The 27,153-nt window shown below is 39.0% G+C and overlaps 3 protein-coding genes across 3 annotated transcripts in view; 1 reads left to right on the forward strand and 2 right to left on the reverse strand.

Moving 5' to 3' along the window:
- The window catches only part of LOC129422214 (uncharacterized), a 240,539-nt gene extending 217,275 nt beyond the window's left edge, over positions 1-23,264 (reverse strand). Inside the window, exon 1 of the mRNA XM_073856533.1 lies at positions 23,029-23,264. Within this exon, the coding sequence (XP_073712634.1) occupies positions 23,029-23,116 (88 nt within the window). The 5' untranslated portion in view covers positions 23,117-23,264. The remainder of the gene's footprint in view (positions 1-23,028) is intronic.
- LOC129422851 (uncharacterized) overlaps positions 1-27,153 on the reverse strand; it is a 469,570-nt gene that overhangs the window by 295,452 nt on the left and 146,965 nt on the right. The gene's annotated exons all lie outside the window — the stretch shown is intronic.
- LOC129422329 (uncharacterized) overlaps positions 1-27,153 on the forward strand; it is a 97,155-nt gene that overhangs the window by 21,061 nt on the left and 48,941 nt on the right. The window lies entirely within an intron of this gene.

Consider the following 27,153-nt stretch of genomic DNA (forward strand, 5'->3'; position numbering starts at 1 on the left):
CAACCAATCAGAATGAAGAACCAGAACGAGCCGTTTTATAATAATATTTTGAAAATGAAAGAATATCATTAATTCGGGAATTGAAAAATTGGGCATAAAAACTATACAAAGCTTTTTGGAATGTAATTTAGAGCAATAGAAGTCTAGAGACATAAAATTTGTTAAAGATATAGGGTCATATGGGATAATATAGTGGCGGTTTCCCGGACAGGGGTTAGACTCGTCCTAGACTAAAATAAATGTAAGAGCTGTCCAAACTAAAAACAACTTGCACTGACATATCTTAAAATACATCAGTACCCTTTGTTTTGCCTCAAAATGCACACACAAGTAATGTTTTTAGTAAGCCATGTTTGTTTAAACTAGGTATATTTCCTAATTAAACTAAGGCATAGTCCTGGCTGAAGATAATCACTGTCCGGGAAACCACCCCTTAGTGTTTTTTAGGACAATTTTGTGTTTTTAATTTCCTTGCCCGTCTGTGTTCTATACTTCAGTTCAGCAGGTGGCGGTAACCTTAATACCATTCCATAACAGACTAAAAAACTTTAGACTAGACTAAGACTAAAACTCTTATGATATTTCGTCGACTAAAACTAGACTAAGACTAAAAGATTTCAGATGACTAAAATAAGACTAAAACTAAATGGTGTGTTATTCAAAAGACTAAGACTAAGACTAAATCAGAATTTGCTGCCAAAATTAACACTGCCGTAAACCGATCTAAACCGGTGCCATTGGTGTATCATTACACCCCTAGTGTTTAAAGGGACACCAGGCAAGTCTGAGTATTATTTCTCCCCCTAGTGTCTGGGAGTAAATGCTTTCAAACACACTGTCCTAAAAACAAACTGTTGTCCCTCCCCCCTCGCAACCCATGTTATCAGCTGTCAACCCAATCCAGTTATGTCTGTCTGTCTGTCTGTCTGTCTGTCTGTCTATCCTATCTATCCTATCTATCTATCTATCTATCTATCTATCTATCTATCTATCTATCTGTGTTGTTTGCCGTAAAGTGATCCTACTGCTCGCGGTATCTGAGACTTTGCGAGACTGAAGGACGGTGGGTCGGATACAGCGAACTTGGAAGAGGGGTATTCTTCCTACAGGCGATAGGGGCGGGCGAAAGTGTCTTCATTCGTCCTGAAATGAGTCATTTAACCATATACAGACTTACGAAGATGATTTATAAACATAAAAATGCTGCCTTGTGTCCCTTTAATGCTGGATGATTATAATGCTGGAAGATTACACCAATGGCTTGTGTTTATTGGTTGGGCTATTATATAGCTTACGAACGAATAATTGGATGGCAGTTGCGGTTAGATTTTTATGTGACGATCTGCACCTTTTATGATTTAAAATGTGCGCGTGTGTGTACAGGGTGGGATATGAGGCTGATTCACTTACAGTACACACATTTACAGGAAATATGATATTAAACACAACCATTTATTATAAAAGTACAAAAGTTTTGTACAACATAAAGTAAACACAAGTAAAAATCTAGTTAAAGTACAAAGGCAGTGATTCAGTGTTAAGATTCTAAAGAAAATATATGTGTTTTAAGTTATGAAACTTAACTTTAACACTAGTTAAAACAATAAAAAATAACAGACTTCATATGAATAATAAAAAGAAATAAATTGATGAGACCAAAAAAATGCCAGTTATGGCGCTTTTCCGTTGCATAGTACCCTACAGTTTAGTTTAGTTTGGGTCGGGTCAGCTCACCTCACTTTGGCGTAGTTAGCTTTTCCATTGAGTTTAGTATCACTTCATAGTAGGAGGGATTATAGGCGTGTCATTATATTTGCGCTGCATACTGTTGTGACATCATACAAGTCAGGGATGCAAACACATGTATGGTCAAAAAAGAGAGAGATAATCGAAGCCCTCGCTCCGCGGCAAATATTCAGATACTTACATTGCCACCGGCCCCTGCAATCCCCGGCCCACTCCATAGGCATATTTAGTAAAATGAAACTTTAAAAATCAAAATACGCCGACACTAATTTGGAAAATTAAATTAAATTTTTATTAAACAAACTCAAAATATATAGCACTTCTTCGTGCTTTAGTAATTCTTCCTCTTCTTCCTGGCCATCTCCTGCAATGTATCCAGTGCCTTCCGTCTGGAATACAGATTTGAATTTTTTGCAAAACTGTATCATAACGGAGTGCAAATAGTTCACTTATATCTCACAGTTATATCTTGACCCTTACGAAAATTAACCATGGTTTTACTACAGTTAAAACCAAAAAACCATGGTTACTGTAGTAAAACCATAGTAAACACAAAACCATGGTTTTCAAAAACCATACTTAAACCAGTGCAGTAAAACCATGGTTTTGCTGATAGTAATCAATACACCAAAAAAACCATGGTTACTACACTTTTACCACAATAAAACCATGGTTAATTTTCGTAAGGGGAGTCAGCTTGAGCTTTGCTCGTTCAGTGCAATGGGCTTGACATTTGCATTGCTTTTTTTGCTACCATCTCTGTTATTACTGAGCAAAATTTAGATATTATTATTAATGAACCATCTTTTATATTTAAAAAAAATAGGAGAAATAAAGTGCAGCGCGTGGTCGTGACTTTCAGTTGTTATCGCCATAGAAACCGGTGGCGCACTTTAAACTGCACGTTACACATAGGCCCTGTCCCAAAAGGCGCACTTCATGTGGACTTTCGGTCTCGTGGCCTTAAATTGCGCGTGCTCGCTTAGTCCACGAGTCCGTAGGGTGTCCCATCTGTCATTTTTACGCTTTGAAGTGTGCTCATCAGCGCCTCCTTTGCCCCCTTGATGCGGTCTTCAGCGAAGCCCGCACTGCAGCAGGCTTCGCGCACTTTACCAACCCAGAAGTCCTTGCGAAAGAGCAATCAGACCAATCAGACGACGGAAGGGAGGAGCTCACACTGACGGGCAACTTCTCTACCTATTTCCGGTGTGACGCTCGAGTCTGTCCCAAAATACGACTCCGTTGCACCCACGTGGACTCGCATTAAGGGTCCCTAAAGTCTGGACTCTGAGGAGGACCACAAGTCCGGAGTGTGCCATTTGGGACAGGACCATAGTGATGGAAATTTTCGTTCATTTAGGTGAATCGTTCATTTTCAGTTCGTTCACCAAAATGATTCGTTCAGACTCGTTCACTGATTCGTTCAGTGACCATTTCTTAATTTTACATACATACGCCAATAGGTGGCGAAGATGTGTGTCATTATGTTTTATAAGACAATGAAAGACTTGCAAAAACTCATTAGTTTTTAATAAAGCTCAAATTTTGAAATACTAAGCATAATTTTATCAAGCTACAGAATATATTAAGACACACGTACATTTATAGTACATCTAATCTGGATTTGTTGTAAATAAAGACTCCCGTGCATGCCTCTTCTGGTTCAGTCAGTCATCAAATCCTCGTTCACGAATCATATAATTTCGGTCATGTCGTTCAAGACTTCGTTCAGACGCAGATGACTGATTTAAGTTCAGTGAAAGGGTGGATTAGACTATATAGATATATAAAACTATACTAAACAGAAATACCAAAATTTTCAACAGTAATTACTTTGATTATCATTTGTATTAAGGTAAATAGTCCGCCTAAACATGGTTATTATAACTTTACTAAAAATACCACATGATTCTTTCACAAGATTGTTTACGTTGCTCTCGCTTTCTATACGATCCCTCTCATTCATCTCATTCATTAGGTTGTAACTTGTACCAGTCATTCTCTCTCTCTCTCTCGTTCGTTCAGACTCAAAACAGCGGCTCGGTCAGTGAAGGGCGTATTCATTCAGTACGTTGAGCCAATCATATGCTCGGCCACAGCTTATACTCGATTGCCATTGGCTCGTAGTTTTGTCACTCTTTGAAGGCGGAAAGAAAGCCGCGCTTCATTTGTCCGTGCTCCTCAAGAAGGGAGGGAAATTTCAGTGAACGAGAAATATGAGTCAATGGATGGCGTGAACGAGAACGATTCGTTCACCTAAAAGATTCGTTCAAAAAGAACGATTCGTTCACGAACGTAACATCACACAATGTTAATCGGACTCCCGGTGGCGCACTTTAAACTGCACGTTACACACAATGTTAATCGGACTCGGGACCAGTAATTGAACTGGGACCGACCCGGACCTGACTGCCAATTTAATATATAGATTCGAAACTGTACGGGTGTCGGGTCCTCCATGAAATGCATACAACTCTGCTCAAGTTCAGAAACACGTGAGATCGCTTCACGTCGCACCAAACTCATCTGAAGAGACACGATGTGCTTGCACGCAAAATATCATTATCAAAGAGTGTTGTTATAATCACGGCAGAACAAATAAGACTAAATTTAATGCCAGATATACTGGAACGCTTCTAGTAAAGTCCATTGGTGGGAAACACTGCAATTTACAGGTGAATTTGATGAAGCTAAAACGTTACACAAACACTACCTACCCAATTGAACTATGCCTAGCTGAAATGTTTAATCAATTACATGACTAGTAGATTATATAACATTATAAACCAAAAAGATCCTTACCTCCAGTGATGTCTTCAGTTGCTAGTCGAACAGGCGCTGCGGCAAACTCAGGTCTCGGGGAGAAATTTGTTAGATACGAATGCGGCGCCACAAAAACGACAGGCGGATGACGTCAAAGTACCGCGAGAGCGATTCGAGAAACCATACGGAAAAGTCTAATTTCAACTCGCTCTCGCGGTAACTTTGACTTCACCCTGCTGTCATTTCTTGCTTTGCCGCTTGAAGTCGAACACACTAGTGGTTCGCGTGCATGATGTTTTGCCGCGCAGTGTTGTGATTCGCTTATTTCCTATTTACTTGTCACCTATTGGTGGCATTGTCATCAGACCCCCCCCCCCCCCAAAAAAAAAACCTCTTCGGATCTGCACGAGTCACACAAGTCACCCAAACTGACGTGAAAAAAGCGGGAGGCGCCGAAAAGCGCCGTGTTTGCATCCCTGTGAGAGTTCGTTGTACATTCCCATTCATTTATTTATTTATCAGTCCGCCACAAAATTAAAATTGGCCACCACAAATAGATGTTTGCACATCGCATTTATCACTAACGTTACCTCTATCTCACATGATAGTTTCTGTTCAAACACCCGCTCCGCTGGGCCTCATTTAAGTTGCATTTAAGCTGATGTGCTCGTCGCGAATGTTCCGCCACAAACTGCAAGTTTGGAAAAAACTGTTATGGTGTCCCTGATTCTCAACCTGTGGATGTTTTTCGTGAGTTTGGGAAATTACAGCAGAGCACAGATGACAACATTTTTGCTCGAGACAGTGAAGCTAGCCTAGCACAGGTAAAGCTAATCTACATTATAGCGATGACGCTGTAGTGAGGAGTCTCTCAGACCAATCAGTGACCTACAGTGTTTTCGCATCACGTTTGGTATCAGCTCGGGTCGCTTGGAACCCCAACCGAGGTGGTACGAAAAAAAGTATTGGATACTACGTACTGCACCCAATGGAAAAGCTCCCAAAAGTAAGCTGACCCGATCCAAACTAAACCAACCCGCGGAGCACCATGCAATGGAAAAGCGCCATTAGATATATCCAAAGAGAATATTTCATGTTTGACCATCAGATACTTTTAGGCTGCACTTGGCGATGTACATTGCGCTGACTGGCCGCTGATCAACTGGAACTCACATTTTCAAAATTGTCAGAGAAAACTGACCACAGATGTAAAGTTTATTAATCTATTCTCATCAACTAAACGGTTGCATTTTATGACACAGAAAGAGTAATATTTTGTAAATTGTGCAGCTTTTAAGCTCTGTTGTCGTTGACGCAAAATGTATTCTGGGAAACTTGGCTGTCGTAAAAACAATACACCTCCTGATGCGTCCTCAATAAAATGAGCGGATCTTCTTCTTCCGTCATTTTTTAACGTCACTCCAGCATCTACGGCTATATTCATGGTGAGAACCAGTTAATCCATACACAAGTTTTATTCAGACAAGTTGATCCATACACAGGTTGGGGGAGGGACATTTTGGTATCTCCAGTTTGCCTAATTTGCATGTTATGGCCTGTGGGAGGAAACCGGAGTACCCGGAGTAAACCCACGCTAACACTGAGAACATGCAGAAACTTCACACAGAATGGCCACCTGCCCTAGCCGGGGCTCGAACCGGAGACCTTCTTGCTGTGAGGCACTGTGTCGCCCAAAAATGAGTGGATCAAGAACACATCCTGAGATGTTATGTGAACTTGACTTGATGTGAACTTGGAATTGGAACAGTACTTGGGCCGTGACTGATGACGTTTCACAACAACACAAGTAAAGACAAGAACACATATTGAGAAACGGCCTGAATCTTTTTTTGCTGTACACCATTTTTGGGCTTTTGTGTGCATGTAGAATTTTATTAAGGATCCTCCAGACAGTTTTATAAATAAGACCTCAGCTGATTTCTAAACTTTGTTGCCATATCCACACTGTTGACACATGAATGGTTTCTACTGATTGTGGATTCTCATGTGTCTGTTAAGGGTAGGTTTTGTTTTGAAACTCTTTTTACACTCATGGCATGTGAACGGTTTCTCTTCAGTGTGAGTTCTCAAATGTACAGTAAGGTTTGGTTTTGTCCTGAAACTCTTTCCACACTGATCACACACGTATGGTTTCTCTCCAGTGTGAATTCTTAGGTGTTCATCAAGGTAACATTTTTTTACAAAACTCTTTCCACAGGAATGACAAACACATGATTTCTCTCCAGTGTGAATTCTTAGGTGTACATTAAGGTCAGCTCTTATTCTAAAACTCTTTCCACACTGTTGACATGGGAACGGTTTTTCTGCAGTGTGAATTGTCATGTGTCTCTTAAGATTGAAGTCACTTGTGAAACCCTTTCCACACTGAAGACATATGTAAGGTTTCTCTCCAGTGTGACTTCTCACGTGTGTTACAAGGTTACATTTATTTTTGAAACTCTTTTTACACTCATGGCATGTGAACGGTTTCTCTTTAGTGTGAGTGATCAAATGTACATTATGGTTTGTTTTTGTCCTGAAACTCTTTCCACAATGTTGACACACGTATGGTTTCTCTCCAGTGTGACTACTTAGGTGTACATTAAGGTAACATTTTTTTATAAAACTCTTTCCACACAGATGACACGTGAATGGTTTCTCTCCAGTGTGAGCTCTAATGTGTATCTTAAGTTTACTTGTATTTGGGAAACTCTTGTCACAATGTTGGCACGCGTGTGGCTTTTCCCCACTGTGAGTTTTCCTGTGCCGGCTAAGGTTCGATTGAGAGGTGAAACTCTTACCACATTGTTGACATGTGAAAGGTTTCTCTTCACTGTGAGTCCTCTTGTGATCTGCAGGGCGTTCATCTTCACTGAAACTATTTTCACACTTTATGTCTTCTGTCTTCAGAGTTTCTTTCTGTGAAACATTATGATTTATTTTTATAATCTGATGTTTCTCATCCACTTCAGCTTGACTCTCCTCTTTCACTTCCATCATATCTAAAATGAAGACAGTAAATAGTTCATATTAATAAACTTGCATGTTTGCATGTTATTTTTAATGTGAAGTACATTATGTCATTCTTGTAGTTTTGTGTTCCAATATCCGGGCATGGGTAAAAAAGATGAAAAGCATATTACCACCCTAGGGGGGTACGTTGGCTGCTCCCTCGTAATTTAGAAAATTCCATATTTAAAGCATCAATCTGATGAATTTTGAGATGCAGTTTTTGCCAACCTTTTTACTAGCACTTTTTTGCCATTAATGCCATATTAAAGTCTCCTGAGGCATATATAAATTTAAGGTTGCCGACTGTCAATATAAAATACAGGACAAAGGTGGGCTACTGCAGGTATGGTTTTATGTGAATATACAGTGTATTGTTTTAAGCCATTTGTCAAAATGATATATAAATTAGAAGATTAGCTCTTTTATACCTACAACATACAGTAGGTTTAGTAATAGCTTGTTAATTCACAGCTTTTTTTTAACATTCCTTTAATTGAACCATCACCTTTACTATATGTCTAAAACAAAACACTTAAAAAAATGTTATTCCCTTCATATTAAACTACGTGTGACAAACTATCTGTAAGCTGTAGTTTGCAGTCAACATCATATACTCGTGTACTACATTTGAAAAGTAACTAAACTACTTGAACTACAAACGGGATGGGTTTTATGGTCAGATGAAACAAAAAAATAGCTTTTTTAGCAGGAAACACTCAACATTAGTTTGGTGCACACAGGAGTAAAATGTACCCCATGTGTACAATGAAATATACTGCTGTATCTTTAATGTTGTGGGCGTATTCTTCTGCTGGACGTCCTAGACATCTTGATCAGATACATGGCATCGTGGATTCTATGAAATACCAACAGATAAAAAAATCAAAACCTGACTGTCCCTGTTAGAAATCATATAATGGGCCATGGTTGGATCTTCCTTCAGGGCAATGATCCAAAACAAACATCAAAACTAACACAAAAATTAGTCACTGAGCACAAAACGAAGCTTCTGCCATGACAATCCCAGTCCCCTAACCTGAACCCTAAAGAAAACTAGTGGGATGAACTGAAGAGAAGAAGCAGCAACATGCAGCTGTAATCTGAAGGATCTGGAGAAATTCTGAATGAAGGAATGATCTCTGATCAGGTTTTCTCCAAACTCATCAGGCATTATAGGTAAAGACTCAGAGCTGTTCTCTTGGCAAAAGGAGGTTGCAAAAAGAATTTAATAAAAAGGGTATGATTTATTGTGAGCAGTGTGTATTAGAGATATTTCTCTCATAATGAGATTTTCACACATTTTAAAATTATTATTCTCCAATGAAAGATTGGATTTTTGTAGATTTTTTTAAATAAAAGATAAAAAGTTTTAACCATGCAGATTCATTTTCAGCCTTCTTTGGTCATATTTACAAAGGGTGTGAATAATTTTGAGCTCGACTGAATATTATGTCATCTATGAATCATCTATGTCTGGCTCTCTATCAATGTCTTCCTAGGACTTTTTCCACCTAGCAGAGTTTTTCCTCAAGCCCTAGGGAGTCAGCTGACATTGGTTTAAATTAGATCTCCGTTTTATACATTACATTATTGCTAGTATGGTTTAATCTTAGCCACTGTACCATGTTGTTTATGTTGTCCATAGATTTTTCTGTGTTTTCTTTTTTGGTTTACAGACAAATAAAAACGTCTCAAAATAGCTGTATTTGTTATTTCATTTGTTTACTATGATACTCACAATGTTTACTGCAGTGAAACCATGTTTAGGTAATAGTTATCAATACACACAAAAAACATGGTTACTACACTTTTACCATAAAAAAACATGGTTTATTTTCTTAAAGGCGGAGTGCACAATGTTTGAAAGCAAGTGTTGACATTTGAAATCACCCAAACAAACACGCTCCTACCCCAATAGAATCTGGACCTTCTTTTGATAGACCCCCCCCCCCACACACACACACACGCAGCCCCGGAAAGGATGTTGGCTAGTAGACACGCCCCTTACTGCTGAAGTGTTTTTTGTTAGTCGACCCGACTCTCTTTTCCAAAGCTTTTTTCAAACATTGTGCACTCCGCCTTTAAGGGTTATAGTAGGCCTACCTGTTGAAGTCTCTGTCAAGAAATCAGTAATTATGAGAATCATTCATGCTTTTTGATAGAGTTTGCACATTGTTCCCTTTCATTGACTATGGACCTCGTAAAGTAGCCTTGACCACCCCATTAAATTCCAGCTATGCAAATGTTTTCATATAGTCGTAAACTTACAATGTATTCAATCACATTTTTTACATATTATTTTTTATTATGCCCTCATTGGGGGGCTGAACCACCCTAAAATGAAAATCTTAGAATCACTCCTGTTGATCACACAAGTCTACTTTAATGTTTAACTAGGACGTTTGCTTTAAATTGCTTTTATTCTGTACACTAATGCACAGAGTCATTATCAAATCTGAGTCGTTAAACCAAAATGAAAAAACTTTGTGTGAACTCATGTAAATGATGCATGCATCTAATGCATTTACTGAACGTATGCACATGAATGACAATAGCCTATTCAGGGTTCCCACTCTTTTCTTGAAAAGATTTTCCAGGACGTTTCCAGGACATTTTCAGGAAATTTTCAGCTGCTACAGTGTGAGTCAAGTTATCACAACTAAGGCTGGGTAGTAGTGATAGTATCATATCATCATTGCTGATATCAGTTTAAAAATCCAAACTCTCACAGTCAAGCTGTATTCGCAATCAGTCACTAACGTTAGAAAATATTAACTATTATCGGACTTCTAAATTAATTGCATCTGCTCGCACCAAGGCACATTACGCATCTGGTATAGCATAAACTGATGAGTTATGTGTTTTTGACTCTAAATTATTTCGATTTATCCTATCTTTGTAACTGTTTTGTCAATTATATTGCTGAAATGGATAGACCTTTTGTAAAGCTAAATGTGTTTAAATGCAAAATCCATTTAGCCTACTGGTGTATGAAATGGATCTGAAGTATATCATATATCCCAAGCTTTGGAGAAGCTTTGCTATTTTCTACAATTGTACCTTAAATTTTGTACATTTAACCAGATTGCTTAAAATGTTTATTCATCTCAGTCTGTCTCTCTTGTACTTTCTCAACAAAATATTTTATGTTCAATAAATCACCAAAACAATTTCCTTTACTTTATCTGTTTACTGTTTACTTACAGTTGACTTAGTGCATCTGACACCTGGGGCCTATACCATGAAGCTGGTTTAGTTGGTTAGCCAGCTTTGTTTAGGATTAGTTTGTGCAAATCCTGGGTTTTGGGTACCATGAAAATAGCTTTTACCAACAAGGCCTGCACATTGGCTTGGTTTTGTCAACCTGAAACTAATCCTGTAACCCTGAGTTTGTTTAACCATTTTCATGGTACGGGCCCCTGCATTCTTCAAGTAAAAATGAAAATCACTGCAAAAATAAATCAAAACTATAAATATCAAACTCAAATCCTATACTGCGGTGCAAAAAGGTCAATATAAAACAAAGCAATGTCACTTTATTTTTAAGAAATTCTCAATGATAAAATAAATGAATGGGAAACTGAAATCACATTATTTTGAAATGTTTTAACTAATCTAGGACTGTCCCTAACAATTATTTTGCTAATTGATAATGAAGTAATTTGATATTTTTGGTAATAAAATAATAACCTTTAACATTACATAATAATGACAATGCAATAATAATTCGTCCAAATAAAGTATCAAAACTAGTAAACACATTTATATAGCCTAAAAAAACAGAATTATGTACTATAACAAATGCCTACAGGGGGCGGTAAATGACCCACTTCAGTTACTTTAATTTTAAATGGATGCTTTTAGCCAAACAACGTTTAAATCCATTTAAATCTTTAATATTAGTCCAATTCTTTACAGTAGAAATGATACAGTCACTGTTATTATTGAGCAAGATTTAAAAAGCAAACGCAGTAAAAGACAGAATATAATGCATTTTAATTTATGACGTATGCAGTGTAACAGGGTTAATAATGTTACTATAAATGTAATGACTTTCACCAAAATTGCTGTGTTTTTGTTCATTTATTAATTGTTTGGGGACCCCTTGTGGCGACATTAAGTAATTAGTGGGTGAGGTGACTTGATTGTGAAACCACGCCCCACCCCCAGCAGAGAAATGTATCCGATGCTGAGAGGTGGTAGGTAAAATGTGCTCTGCTGAAATGAGATTTCTGTATAACTTAATATTTGTTAATTTCACAAATAATGTTACAATTGAAGTCCAGTGATGTTGTGAAACGAGATATTAAGTGATTGTGACTGTATTTGATGAACTTTATAGAGTTTAGATGCAATTTGTTCACCATGTGCTTTGCATGGCTGACACCATCTTTATTGAATCAAACACAGTTGAATCTCATATTCCTTTCGCTATTTTAGATAAATGTAAATGCCCACTGTCGCCAGAGGATATATATGTTCTTCTTGTCTCCATGTGGTTACAGGTATGTTAATTAGTTTGAATATTGACTGTTATATTGAAATAAATGTGCGCTGCGTCTCGTTTAAGTGGTTAAATAAACAGCAGAGAAATGTATCCGATGCTGAGAGGTGATAAATGTAAATGCCCACCGTCGCCAGAGGATATATATGTTCTTCTTGTCTCCATGTGGTTACAGGTATGTTAATTAGTTTGAATATTGACTGTTATATTGAAATAAATGTGCGCTGCGTCTCGTTTAAGTGGTTAAATAAACAGCAGAGAAATGTATCCGATGCTGAGAGGTGATAAATGTAAATGCCCACTGTCGCCAGAGGATATGAAGAGTTTGGTTCCAAAACGCAATAAATCCATTTTGACAAATTTCGGTAAAAACGTGTTTTCTATACCAAGAAAGTGACAAGATGAAAACCAGTATTTTCTGTTACAAACTTTCACATAGCATCTTTAGGTTATAAAAACATAAAAAATTCAAATCCATAACTTGATTTTCAAAGATTTATTATAAAAACGAATTATTTTTTCCACAAAATGCAATAAATCCATGACAGTTTTTTATTTCAAAATGCTATAAATCTATTAATTCAATGTATAAATGTGCATTCATCTTTACCATTTTATATTTATTTAGTTGACTAGTGGTATACAATGATTAAAAAATAAACATTAATGGCATTAACCAAAACACTTACTTTGTTATATTAAGAACACAATGTTTTAGCATGAGAAGCTGATGCTGTCTGGAGAACAAGCAACCGAGTGCCTCTCGCGGAAATTATTAGCTGTTGATGGCTTACGTTTCTTTCCCGTCACAGAAAACCATCACAGGTTTGGCAATGCTATTAAAGTATTATTTTGTTTTGTTTGTTGATCACGAAGTACAAAGTAGATGAGGAAAATTAGGATTCCGTTTTCTCAGCGCGCCGCCATGTTTGTTTACATTGCGTGAATGGTCCGCTGTAATATCAGAAATGGATTTACTGCATTCTGTTAAAAAGGATCAGTGGCGTTTGTCGCATTTTGGGAAAAAAGGGAGAAAAGATGACAGAATATCACGGCGGGTATTGGATTTTGCGTAAAATTAATTATTTACTTTTAACTACTGATCTGATATAATACTGATTTTGGCAGTAACTCATTTTTTTCAAAAATGGCGTTTATTGCGTTTTGGAACCAAACTCTTCATATATATGTTCTTCTTGTCTCCATGTGGTTACAGTAAACAACGCATGAAACGCAGTTCTCTGTGTCTGCCTGTGATTTGTGTGCGGTCGGAGGAGAAGCGTTACACTGGTGCCGTGACTCGTGCATCACAAAGATCCGCATGACGCAGATCGCCGTGTGGTTGCTGAAACGTCATATTTTCATTGAGGAACCAAGAAGACTGGACGAATGGTACATTGGTTGGTCGTTCCATTTACATTCTGAACAGTATTTCTTGAGATAAGTAAAACATTTGAAGTTTTGATTCATTTGAATTTCGGAATCACCTTGAATTTTCGATTCAGTTGAACTTTGGACTCACTTTGGATTTTTGATTCAGTTTGAACTATGGACTCGTTTTGAATTTTGGATTCATTTTGAATTTTTGATTCAGTTCGAACTTTAGATTCATTTTGTGCCTTGGACTCGTTTTGAACTTTGGTTACATTTTGAATTTTTGATTCAGTTCGAACTGTAGATTCATTTTGTGCTTTGGACTCGTTTTGAACTTTGGATTCATTTTGAACTTTTGATTCAGTTTTACCTTTAGATTCATTTTGTACTTTGGACTCGTTTTGAACTTGGGATTCATTTTGTTTTTTTGTTTTTTTTCTTATTCAGTTTTAACTATAGTTTCATTTTGAACATTGGACTCATTTTGAAGTTGAGATTGATTCAGATTTTTTTTTATATGTACTTTTGACTAATTTTAATTCTAGGACTCTAGTTTCAACATGGCTGAATTTGCAATGTATTCGTGTTTGAACTAAATTGGTTTATGCAAGCACATGTTTAATTTTTTTTTGTAAGGTTTTTGTTTTAGTTATTATTATTGTTATTTTTTTTAGCTATTTTCTTTTAACCTTCCCCATCCATTTTGAAATAATGGCTGAAAAATTTCCTTCAGTCTATGATACTGCTAGCCCATTTGTCCCCAGAGGGAGAGGTGTTTTACTCTCTGGGTTGAATAATAGTGGCATGACACGTAACGAATCATTTTGTGGAGGAACTGTCAATTTTCAGTCTATGAGCGATAGTGAAAGGGGTATAGGGCGTGGTCACTCCACAACTAATCAGACGGCAAGACCATTTTTGGGGGATGGGCCTTTTGTCTCCACTCCAAGAGCTGATAATACAGACCATGCATTGCAACAGTTAACAGATATGATGGGTAGACTCGGAACACAAATAGGTGATTCAATCATGGCAAGACTTGCTGAGACTGGAGTCATGAATACCAATTGTAACTCACAAAACAGCAGACATGTGGGCTTTGATAGCGTCAGACAAGATACACCTCAAGTCACAGTTCATGTTAAAGCAGACAGAGAACCGGTGATATTTAAAGGTGATAGTTCTGATAAATACTCTGTCTGTGATTGGATTGAGTTGACAAAATCTCAACTAAACAAACAGAAGTGTCCAGTATCTGATCAAGCTGACGAAATCCTGTCAAGACTAATGGGCAAAGCAAGGGACATCGTGAAAATTGGGTTGAGGAGTGATGTTTCTCTTGATGTGGTACGCAACCCTGAAATTATCTATTCCATACTGCTCAAATACTTCAGCGATGCTTCTTCCTGTTTGCCTCTGGCTGATTTTTATTCCACATGTCCAGAGCCAAAAGAAAATCCAGTTGATTACTGGATTAGACTGAACAAAGCAGCTGATTTGGCTGAAGGGTTGCGTAGACAGGGTAGAATTCTGGATAATTTTAGCATGGAACTGGCGCGAATGTTTGTGAAACACTGCCCTGATCCTGAGTTGTCATGCCTCTTTAAATGTAAGCCAATTGACGAGTGGAATGCGAGAGACATTCAGCGGAGGCTGGATGATTACCAGAGAGAAAAAAGAGCACCATTGAGACATGCTAGTCCTCATTTTCAAAACGTTGCTGCTGTTGTTCAGTGTGATGACCCGCAGCAACCATTTGAAAATTGTCAATCTGATGCGCAGACAAGTCGTCCCAATGGTCCTCAATGTACTGACACAGTCACCTCCCTGCCTCAAAATGTGCGTAAGCCAGATGGGGAAATCTTTAGCCGCATGATGAATATGTTGGAACGAGTGCTTGAGAAAGTAGAGCAAAACAACAATGCACACACTTCACACAGTGCTGAGTTTAGACAAGGTGACGGAGTGAGGATATGCGATGTCTGTAGAGCGCGTACCCATTCCACCAAAACCCATTGTCTAAGAGAAAGATTATGTTTCTCTTGTTTTTCCGCAGGTCACACACATAGTGCATGTCCACGCAGGGTGTCTGCTCAGCGCAGTCAGACTGGGGGAAACTAATAGACCCGTATATGGTGGGGGGGTGTACGGGTCTAGGTAGCAACTCCCATATGGCTGATGTTGATGTTGAGGCGGCATCTACACTGATCAAAGACTTTTGTGATTCAACTGACAATGTTGTTGTACAGAACATTAACAAAATATGCAAAAGTGATAGTTTGTTTTACACGCCAGTTATCGTGGGAAACAAGTTAACTCTTGGCGGCATGCTCGATAGTGGGTCAATGGCTTGTACGATGAGTGAAAGCGCAGAGGCCAAACTCCTCGATGCTGGTGTGTTGAAAAAAGAGAATGAATCCAATTTTGATGTAGTTCTGATAGGCTGTGGCGGCAGTCGAGTAAAACCTAAATCAGCTTATGATGTTGAAATGGAAGTGTATGGCTGTAAGATCATTGTGCCTACCCTAGTTGTTCATGGCCAACTGGATGAACTTATAATAGGGACAAATGTAATCAAACATGTGATCCAGCAGTCTAAACGTTGCCCTGCGTACTGGAACGCATTGTCTCATCCATGTTCGAATGCTGATTTAGACAGTTATTTATTTTTCTATGTTAGCAGGAGTGGAGCGTTGGAAAGGTGGGAACATCCCAGAAAGGTTGGTACAATAAGATGTACTGTAACAGTGTGTCTGAAACCAGGGCGTGAATACCTGCTGTGGGAAAAGTTGGATAAGTCTTGTGCATTTTATCCAGATAGTTCTGTGATAACTGAACCTACTACTTCCAGATCAGCCCCCAGACAAGTATTAGTGGCTAGACTTGTTAGTCCTTTATGGGGTGACGGATGGGTACCACTGAAGCTCATTAACATGTCTCATCAGCAAATACTGCTGAGACGCAATGCAAAGATCGCTGATGTGTTTGCATGTGTGGCTCTTGAAGATATGGAAACTGCTGTACCTATCAGTAAGGAGGTTCCTCTATTGAGCTATTCTCAGGTGGCCGACTCCACATCAAACCAGGTTGGAGGGGTAGATGAGTTAAATGAGCAGCTTCTACGTGTTGGTTTGAGTGGGCTGGACATTAATTCATGTGAGGTTTCTGAGGGTTGTAAGAAACAACTTCTAGACCTTGTTTTGCGGTATGAGGATATTTTCTCCCGCCATCATCTTGATTGTGGTAAGGCTGAGGGGTTCATACACAGAATTCATGTTACTGATACCAGACCCTTCCGCTTGCCGTACCGTAGAGTACCTCCGAGTCAGTATCAGGTTCTTCGCAAAGTGCTTAATGAGATGGAAGAGAGAGACATAATTCAAAAGTTAACCAGTGAATTTGCCTCTCCATTGGTGCTGGTTTGGAAAAAGAATGGGGACCTGCGCATCTGCACTGATTTTCGGTGGCTAAATAAGAGAACGTCAAAGGATGCATACCCGCTTCCTCACCAAGCTGATTGCTTGGCTGCATTAGGTGGTAATTGTTTGTTCAGCACCATGGACCTCACATCGGGGTTTTACAATATGCCCTTGCATGTTGATGACAGGAAATATTCCGCTTTTACGACCCCGATAGGGCTGTACGAATATAACCGTCTTCCACAGGGGCTATGTAATAGTCCTGGTAGCTTTATGAGAATGATGACAGCAATTTTTGGTGATCAGAATTTCTTGAGCCTACTCTGTTATCTTGATGATCTTCTCGTTTTTGCTCCTAGTGAGAAAGCTGCCTTGGAGCGACTTGAGATGGTCTTTAGCAGATTGCGTGGACATAATTTGAAGCTGTCACCAAAGAAATGTCATTTTCTCAGAAAGTCAGTCAGGTTTCTAGAACACATAGTTGGTGAGACAGGTGTCTCTACTGACCCTTGTAAAGTCGAGAGTATTATGAGAATGACTTGCACTGATCTGATGGAGCGTGATGGTGTGACTCCGAGTCAAAAACATATAAGGTCATTTCTTGGCATGGTAAACTATTACCAACATTTCATACCCAAGTACTCATCCATTGCTAGACCTCTCTTTGAACTGCTTGCAGGGCAGACGAGAAAATCTAAAGTTGGATGGAGGTTGAAGCAATCTTCACAGGGCCGTAAGCTAAATTATGAGCACTGGACTGATGACCATGTCAGAGCCTTTGAGATGCTGAAATCATCCTTGCTGAATAGTGTGGTTCTGGCACATCCAAACTTTGATCAGCCTTTTATGCTTTCCACTGATGCTTCTTTGGATGGCCTTGGGGCTGTTCTTTCTCAAGTGCAACAGGGTGACACTATTGCCAGGCCTATTGCATTCGCTAGTAAATCACTGTCTCGGTCTCAGAGAAACTATCCTGCTCATAGATTAGAATTTCTGGCTTTAAAATGGGCAGTATGTGACAAGTTTAGCCATTGGCTAAGAGGTAATAAGTTTACTGTCTGCACTGATAATAATCCGCTAACCCATATCATGACGAAGCCAAAATTGGATTGTTGCGAGCAGCGATGGGTAGCAAAGTTAGCCGGCTATGATTTTGACATTAAGTATGTCCCAGGCTCTCAGAATTCAGTTGCAGATGCTTTAAGCCGTGTGCCTTTTGTGAATGTGGGACGCAGATTGCTGAATGAATCGTTTGATCATCTTAGGTGCAATATGAAAGAGATGTCTGATGCTTCTGTTCAAAATGCGTTTCGACAGGCAGCGAGTGGTGCTGACCAATTCTCTCACACAGATTCTGTTGCCCAGAATGTTACATTAGTGTCAAGTGACAATGTTTCAGCTGTCCTGCAGTCTCACAACGAGTGGGAAGCTGGTGCTCGAGTACGTGCTCTGACCGCTTTGCCAAATTTGCCCCAGATGGTTGACACTGATTTTGACTCTTTCCCTGCTTACACAACGAGCGAACTTTGTGATAAACAACGCAGTGACAAGATTCTCTCTCGTGTTTTGGAGTATGTAGAGAGAAGTCGTAGGCCCTCTAGGAGAGAGAGAGCAAAAGAGCCTGCTGCAGTTGTAAGATATTTGAAACATTGGGAGAAACTTAAAATTGTTGATGGGGTGCTCTACAGGGTGTCTAGGGACAGCTTGTTGAAGACAAAGCGCTTTCAGTTTGTGGTGCCAGATTCTCTCAGAGTTGAGGTAATGAAGGGTACTCATGACCACGCTGGTCATCAGGGTCAGTACAGAACCCTCAGCTTGGTAAGACAACGTTTTTTTTGGTTGCATTTTGACAGGGATGTGCGTGAATATGTACGCCACTGCCAGCGCTGTGTTGTAAGCAAGACTGTTGAACCTGATGGTAGAGCCCCTCTGGTGAATATTCAGTCCGATAGGCCTCTGCAGATTGTCTGCATTGACTTTTGGTCAGCTGAAAATTCGCAGAACAAATCTGTTGATGTCCTTGTTGTGACTGATCACTTCACTAGACTGGCTCAGGCCTTCCCATGTAAAAATCAGTCAGCCAAGGAGGTAGCCAGGGTTTTATGGGATAAATACTTCTGTATCTATGGGTTTCCAGAGAGAATTCACTCTGATCAAGGGACTAGTTTTGAAAGCAACCTTATCAGTGAGTTACTCAGAGTCTCAGGTATAAAGAAATCCCATACAACCCCGTATCATCCAATGGGGAATGGTGCTGTTGAACGTTTCAACAGGACACTTGGTGGTATGATTCGTGCATTACCTCCTGGTGAGAAACACGATTGGCCAAGAAGATTACAGACTCTTACTTTCACATATAATTGCACAGTGCATGAGACGACGGGGTTCGCCCCCTTTTATCTCATGTTTGGGAGGGTTCCCCGTCTACCTATTGACATGATGTTTCGAAGTGTTTTAAGTGATTCAACATCATCAGATTACTCTAAGTATGTGTCCACTCTGTCAAAAGAACTTTCTGAGGCTATGAACATAGCTCAAAAACTTGCTTCTAAGGAACAACACCGTCATGCTGTACTGTACGACAGAAAGGCAAAAGGGTCTAATATTGAAGTGTCTGATCACGTGCTTTTGGCAAATCGTGCTGAGAGAGGGAAGAAAAAAGTTGCCGATCGTTGGGAATCAACTGTTTATACTGTGGTTGACAAGATTCCTAGCACAAACACTTTCAGAATTTGCAATACTGTCACTGGACAGGAAAAAGTTGTTCATCGAAATTTGCTGTTACTGGCCAACTTTCTTCCTGTTACAGATGCTTACTGTAATGATTCAACATCTTTGCCTTTTTCAAGTGATGTTGATGCTGACAGTCCCTCATCAACTTCTGAGAATGCCTTTTTGCACAATACCAAGCCGTGCTTCACACATGATGGGACTAGTGATTCTGAGGGTAACTGTTTGCATGAGACCATTCATGCAGGTTCTGATGTTGATACCTGTAAAACGGCTGTCGATGACTCTGCTAGTATTGCCCCAATTCCGCCCGAATCTGTGCCTATAATGGATGAAACTGATATTTGTGAGCACACAGAGGTGACATCTTTAGATTCTTGTGTCAAAGATTGTACCAATAGAACTCTAGAATGGGTTTCTCAGTTGCCTGATGATAACTCTGACCGGGTTGATCCTGGTCTACACAGTGAAGTGTCTTATCCTGTAAGTGCAATCAATGATTCTGTTGTGGTGGATACAATAGCGGGTGGATCTACCACTCAGCCAGAACAACCTTCTGTAAATTTAACACTGCCAGACCAGCAATTTGATGTGAGCAGTACTCAATCTGTTCAAGAACCAGTTCATGATGCTGTTCCAAGTGGATTTGCTCGAGTGACATCCAGATTCGGACGTGTTATTAATCCTGTAAAATTAATCCTGTATATACCATGTCCAGACAGGATGTAAGCTATGACCCTAAGAGTTATGTTAAAACCATTTGTAAGTCAGTTGTTCAAGCTCTTCGTGACTAGTGTGTTATTTACTGACAAGATTTCTTGTTTGTCGATGTTTTGATTCTGTATGAAAAAAAAAGTTTTTTTTTTCTTTCTTTAAAATTTTTTTTTTCTTCTCCTTTTTCCCCTGTTATTACAAGGAGGTGTACACACTTGTATAATATATGTGACAGAGTAGTGGGGTGTAAACTGGGCACCCTACAGCCAGTTATTGGGTTGAGACGCTGGCGCCAGTCTCTTCCCATTCCATCCCTATGGGATACTTTGATAGTTGGCAGTTCTTTTCGAGGACCCTGTCTTATGTCTTTGTAAACTTTTGTGTGTATTTTGTTTTTGGACTTTATACAATTTTGGTGAAATTCCGCAGGGGTGAATGTAACAGGGTTAATAATGTTACTATAAATGTTATGACTTTCACCAAAATTGCTGTGTTTTTGTTCATTTATTAATTGTTTGGGGACCCCTTGTGGCGACATTAAGTAATTAGTGGGTGAGGTGACTTGATTGTGAAACCACGCCCCACCCCCAGCAGAGAAATGTATCCGATGCTGAGAGGTGGTAGGTAAAATGTGCTCTGCTGAAATGAGATTTCTGTATAACTTAATATTTGTTAATTTCACAAATAATGTTACAATTGAAGTCCAGTGATGTTGTGAAACGAGATATTAAGTGATTGTGACTGTATTTGATGAACTTTATAGAGTTTAGATGCAATTTGTTCACCATGTGCTTTGCATGGCTGACACCATCTTTATTGAATCAAACACAGTTGAATCTCATATTCCTTTCGCTATTTTAGATAAATGTAAATGCCCACTGTCGCCAGAGGATATATATGTTCTTCTTGTCTCCATGTTGTTACAGGTATGTTAATTAGTTTGAATATTGACTGTTATATTGAAATAAATGTGCGCTGCGTCTCGTTTAAGAGGTTAAATAAACAGCAGAGAAAAGTATCCGATGCTGAGAGGTGATAAATTTAAATGCCCACCGACGCCAGAGGATATATATGATCTTCTTGTCTCCATGTGGTTACAGTAAACAACGCATGAAACGCAGTTCTCTGTGTCTGCCTGTGATTTGTGTGCGGTCGGAGGAGAAGCGTTACACAGTCTACAAATGCAACCTCTGGATGCAGCATTTTGAATAAGAAACGGCCAGCATTTGACCTCCCCGAGAAATCTCGTGACATAATTAATTTCGCGATACATATTTAATCGCACGAGATCGTCACACCCCTATATTTTATGTATTATACTTACTGTACACAACACATTATTTTTTCACTTCGACTCGAATGCTTTCACAGTGAATCCTTACGTGTAACGGTTCACATTTACCAAAAGCTGGCAGGTACACACACACGTACACACACACGTACACACACACGTACACACACACGTACACACACACGTACACACACACGTACACACACACGTACACACACACACACACATTACCTTTTTAAGCCCAACTGCAGCAAATGGGGAACGGGGTACAGAGAGTGAGGCAGAGCAGTGCCATTGAGTAGAGCGGTGCTGAGGCAGAGGGGAGGAGGAGAGGGACGGGAATGTTACGTTGTAGGTTCAGTAGACTTGTTATTCTCTGCTTTTCTACAATGATTAGCTGAAACTGCTTCACCACGCTGCTGAATCGTGTTGTCAGACAGGAGTACTGCACGTGCATATTTGCCACAGAACTCACATGTCCGTAGTTTAGAGGGGCAAGTCCTACCAGCGTACTATGTCGTCAAATTGCGCACTTGCTACGCAAACGCGTACATTGGCAGGTTTGTGTCACGTGGGGCGGTGTGCTGGCTACATGCGGAAATGAAAGCAGACAAGCGCTCCAGCCCAATATTACACGTTAAAGGCAGGTCAAAACAGACATTCATGCATAATATTTTTAACCCGTTTGCGTTCATCCTACCAGGAGGGAAAATAATTTTCCAGGACAACGCAAGCGTTTCCAGGACATTTGACGTTTCCCCCCATTTTTTATGTGTTTTCCAGTACTGGAAAATTGGTCTTACATTTTCCAGGTTTTCCAGGACGCGTGGGAACCCTGCTATTTTATGTGCCTTGTTAATGGGTGCTTCGCATTTAAAACAGACAGTGCTTGTTTGGACATCTTTTGGGGCACACAATGTGCATCTCTTCCTTTTCTCTCTTCTGTCTGAGACCTGGTTATAAACTATTTTCTGTAGGCAAGTAATTTTTGACTGGGAACACAACAAGTGTAACAAGGTGGGGAAATACATTTAAAAAAGATTGAGATTGTTATAGTTAATGTAGTAATTTAAGTCTGGTGAAATAACATTAAAGGGACATTGTGTATGAACTTCTCCCATCTAACAATGAAATTGAATATTGCATTAAAACAAATAGTGCTCTCTAGTGCCTCTACAAAATGTACCTTTAACTACAATTTTTGGGTAAAAGAAAATTTTCTCTATAATGACGTGAACACAACATGAGGTTTAACTGTAGTAGAGCATTACATGGAGATCACAGTCATTCAATCCACTGAAGGTTGCTTTGGATTAAACTCTTTACCTGATGTTTCAATCTAATTCTACTGAATCTATTATACATGCAGAAAGTTATCATCTCATGGATTTTAGTTTATTTCCCCTCATGTTTCTCAATGTTTTTATGATTATTCCTTAACCATCAATAATAAAGATTGAAAAATAGACACCAACCTATTTGTTTCTCAGTATCTTCATTCTTTATTCTGCATGGTTGTGGATCTGTCATCTTCTCAAGCTCCTCTTTCACCAGCATCAACATTATGTCATGAAGATTTCAGTTGTCACACATGGAGTGATTTCTCTGTGTGTTAGACTCCAGCATTTATTGGTGGATTGTTGTAGGAGGAGCTTCACTGAAGGTCTCAATCACTTTCACTCTATGGGTGTCAACTAGAGATGAAAGAAGAGACATTAAAACATTTATTGTCAGTAAAACATTCACCATCTATTTCAAACTTTTTAAATGTTTCACTTCAGAATGTTTTCTCAAGCATTAATTACAGAATCTGAATCTATGTTTAGTGTAGACCTGGGAGATTTTCCTTTTTTAAATTAATTGAGCGATCAAGGTTTTGAATAAAAGTTATTAATCGCATGTCAAAGTGAAATGATGCAGACATCACCTGTATTGCAGCAGGATTTTCCTGTACTGCATTGAAAATGAATCAGGACCCACACAGGTATTTTAACCCTACATAATTAACGACGCCTTTATTCTTCACTCCCCTACCGTTACAAAATATAAAGGTAAATAAGAACTAAAATAAGAAGTGTTAAATACAGATGCAGTTCTGAGGTCATTTTAAAGTTGTCTGAATAGCGCACATCTTTTGTTTTTAGTCCTAGATCTCCACAGTAAGTTACACTTGTTCATAATACATGTGTAAAAACATTGAATAATATTGGTATTAAACGTGCTGGACATTACCTCAAAGTACACAACTGTATGAGTCAGGAGATGTTTATGACGCTGTCCGGACAATGAATCCCTGCTCCAGAGACAACAGTGAGTCCGGGTCAGATTTTCAACTTCATCTCAATGCTAACAGTTAGCGTATTAAGAAATCCTGTTTTCTGCTGACGAAACAATAAAATAATCGCAGACGGATTAATTATTTCAGTGCACACAGAGGCATTTACACGTGGAGACATCAAGTTCTATGGACGATCGCTGATTCGCGAGGCTTCAAACCCTTTACGACTCTTTTGATTCGAATCTTCTTCTTCTGGAGTTTTATGGCGGTTGGTTTTGGTGCACTACCGCCACCTGCTGTACTGGAATGTGGAGCACAGACATGCAAGGAAAAATCCCATATAACCCGATTTCTTTAACTCATTTTATAATGGCTCTATACTTCTGTTGCTCTAAATTACATTCCAAAAGGTTTTTAAGCCCATTTTGTTCCATTTCCTGATTAAGTGATATTTTTTTTATTTTCTTACTGTGTTGACATAAAATATGCTCTATTGTCTCTGTTTGATAACAATGTCTGCATTTACCAGTTGCATGCTTTCCTATTTTAAAAGGGAATAATTTTGTCCAGAATGTCTGATTCATAGACGTGAAATGATAATATCTTCTTTTCTGTTCTTAAATGCACTTCTTCCATTTCCAAAAGGTAGCTGAACGCTATTAAGATGTCTGCTCTTGCTATCAATATTTCATGCTTTATGCCATTTATTACAAGTGATCTCTTTTTTACTAAGAGCCACTTGTATGTCAACATCTGCATGATGATTTAAAGCTTGCTTAGCTAGTTTGTCAACCACTTCATTATCCTTCACTCACACATGAGCAGGGACCCACAGAAACATAATTTGGTGGTTTCCCGGAGAGGGATTAGCTTAAACCAGGACTAGGCCTTAGTTTAATTAGGAAATATAACTAGTTTTAACAAACATGCCTTAAGCCGAAAGTATACTAGGGACGTCCGCGTACGCGCGCCGTCCGCATGACGTCATTTTCGTCATCAAGAGGGTCCGCGGCCGGCCGCGCGGACCGTCTTCTTCTTCTTCTTCTTGTGTGATTTGCGGCAGTTTAGACACTACAATGGTGTATTACTGCCCTCCACAGTTCATCTGACGAACTTTGCCTCACAGTTTATATCCTCGAGTAAAGACCGGTGTGGAGTAAAAAATTTATTAAAGCCTTTGTTGTTACATAATCCATATTTCCAAGAATCGTTTTTAAAGATAAAGATGATATTCCTGAATCCATCAGCTCAGAAAACATGCGAGTTCTTGCATCATGGAGATTTTCACACTCCATTACTACATGTTTCACAGTTTCTAGTTCTCCACACTCGCATCTACCGTCAGGATGTTTGCCTACTCTTGCCAGCCCAAAATTCAGTGCACAATGTCCCAGTCTTAATCTAGTGATTACCACACGATCCCTCCTCTCTAATCTTGAGTTTGGTGTGTGCATTAATGTGGGTTGTATTGAAAAAAAGTGTCTGCCTGTATTTCCTTTTTCCCATTCTTTCTGCCATAATTTCTTTATTTCTTCCCTTATAATAGTTTTACACTCAATTCTTCCATACATTACTTTCAAATCAACTTCGCTCTTACATGTAGCCTTTTTTGCCATCTCATCAGCTTCTTCGTTTCCCTGAATCCCCACATGTGCAGGTATCCACATAAAACCCACTGTACTTCCCTTTTTTATCACCCGATTTATTGCTAGCAGAATTTCAATGATTAAATCTGGTCTGGCCTCACTTTTCCTGCTCTTAATGGTCATTAAAGCTGCAGTAGAATCTGAGCATACCACATTTCTCCCAGGTCTTTGTCCTTCCATCCATTCAAGTGCCCACAAAATTGCTACTAATTCTGTAGTTAAGACTGACATGTTATCTGGTAACCGAAGACCTTGTTTAATACATAATTGGGGAATACTTATCCCTATTGCTGTTTTTCCATCAGTTGGATTCATAGAGCCATCAGTATATATTTGCTCACATAGTGTCCAGTTTCTTTTAAGGTGTTCACAAACCATAGCTACTATATCACCACTGCCTTCTCTTACCTGATCCAGCATGGTAAAATCAAATGCAGGATCAGGCAAGAGCCATAATGGGACTGGAGACCAACATACTGCTGGTCCTATCATGTAGTTTTTCAAACCAATTTCATGAGCTTTTTTATCGACAAAATTAATCATGCTCCCCTTCCTATCTCTTCCCCCCCTACTCTGAAGCTCCCAGTGTTCCTCTAGTAGACTTTTGGCTGGGTTTTTACAATTAAAGCTTCTAAGCTTAGTCCAATAGTTCAGAGACAATTTAATTCTCCTTAACTCTAAATTAGTCTCCTCCATTTCAACTAGAAGTGCCTTAATTGGTGTTGTTCTCATTGCCCCACTACAAATTCTTAAAGCCTTAGCTTGGACCACCTCCAATTTTTTTAAAACTGATGGCGCTGCTGCCCCGTAAATCATGCCTCCATAATCAATATTTGACCTAATTATTCCCCGATAAATCATCATTAAAGTATCTCTATCCCCACCCCAATCTCTTCCTACTAAGCATCTTAAAATATTAATAACCTTCTCACATCTTTTGACTATTTGATCTATATACACCCTCCATGTCATTCTCTCCTCAAACCATACTCCCAAAAATTTAAATGATTTGACCCTTTCAATAGGTGTATTATATATCTTCAATACCTGTTCTAATTTTTCCCTTTTAAAACCGAATACTACATATTTAGATTTTAAGACTGATATTTTAAAACCCCACTCCTCTGCCCAAGTCTCTACTGTATTAATTGCCTGCTGTATTTGTTTATATATATACTTAAGATTTCTCCCTCTCTTCCAAATTGCCCCATCATCTGCAAATAGCGACAAACCAAAGCTCCCTTCCAACTTACTAAAAATGTCATTAATCATCACATTAAATAATACTGGGCTAATTACACTACCCTGGGGAGTTCCATTGCTTACCTTTTCCTCACTGGACAATGTTCCATTGACTTTTACTTGAATAGTACGATCCCTCATAAAATTATTTATCCAATTTAGCATCCTACCTCTAATCCCTGCATCATGCAACTTAATCACTAAGCCCTCCTTCCATACCATGTCATACGCTTTTTCAATATCCAAAAAGACTCCTACAACTGACTCCTTATTTGCTATAGCTCTTTTAATATCCATATCCAACATTAATACAGAATCCATTGTGGATCTACCAATTCTGAAGCCGCTTTGATAACTAATGAAATACTCCTGCTTTTCCAATATATATACCAATCTATCAGTAACCATTCGTTCCATCGTCTTACATAACACAG

The sequence above is a fragment of the Misgurnus anguillicaudatus genome, chromosome 19 (assembly GCF_027580225.2).
Source record: "Misgurnus anguillicaudatus chromosome 19, ASM2758022v2, whole genome shotgun sequence".
Lineage (NCBI taxonomy): Eukaryota > Metazoa > Chordata > Actinopteri > Cypriniformes > Cobitidae > Misgurnus > Misgurnus anguillicaudatus.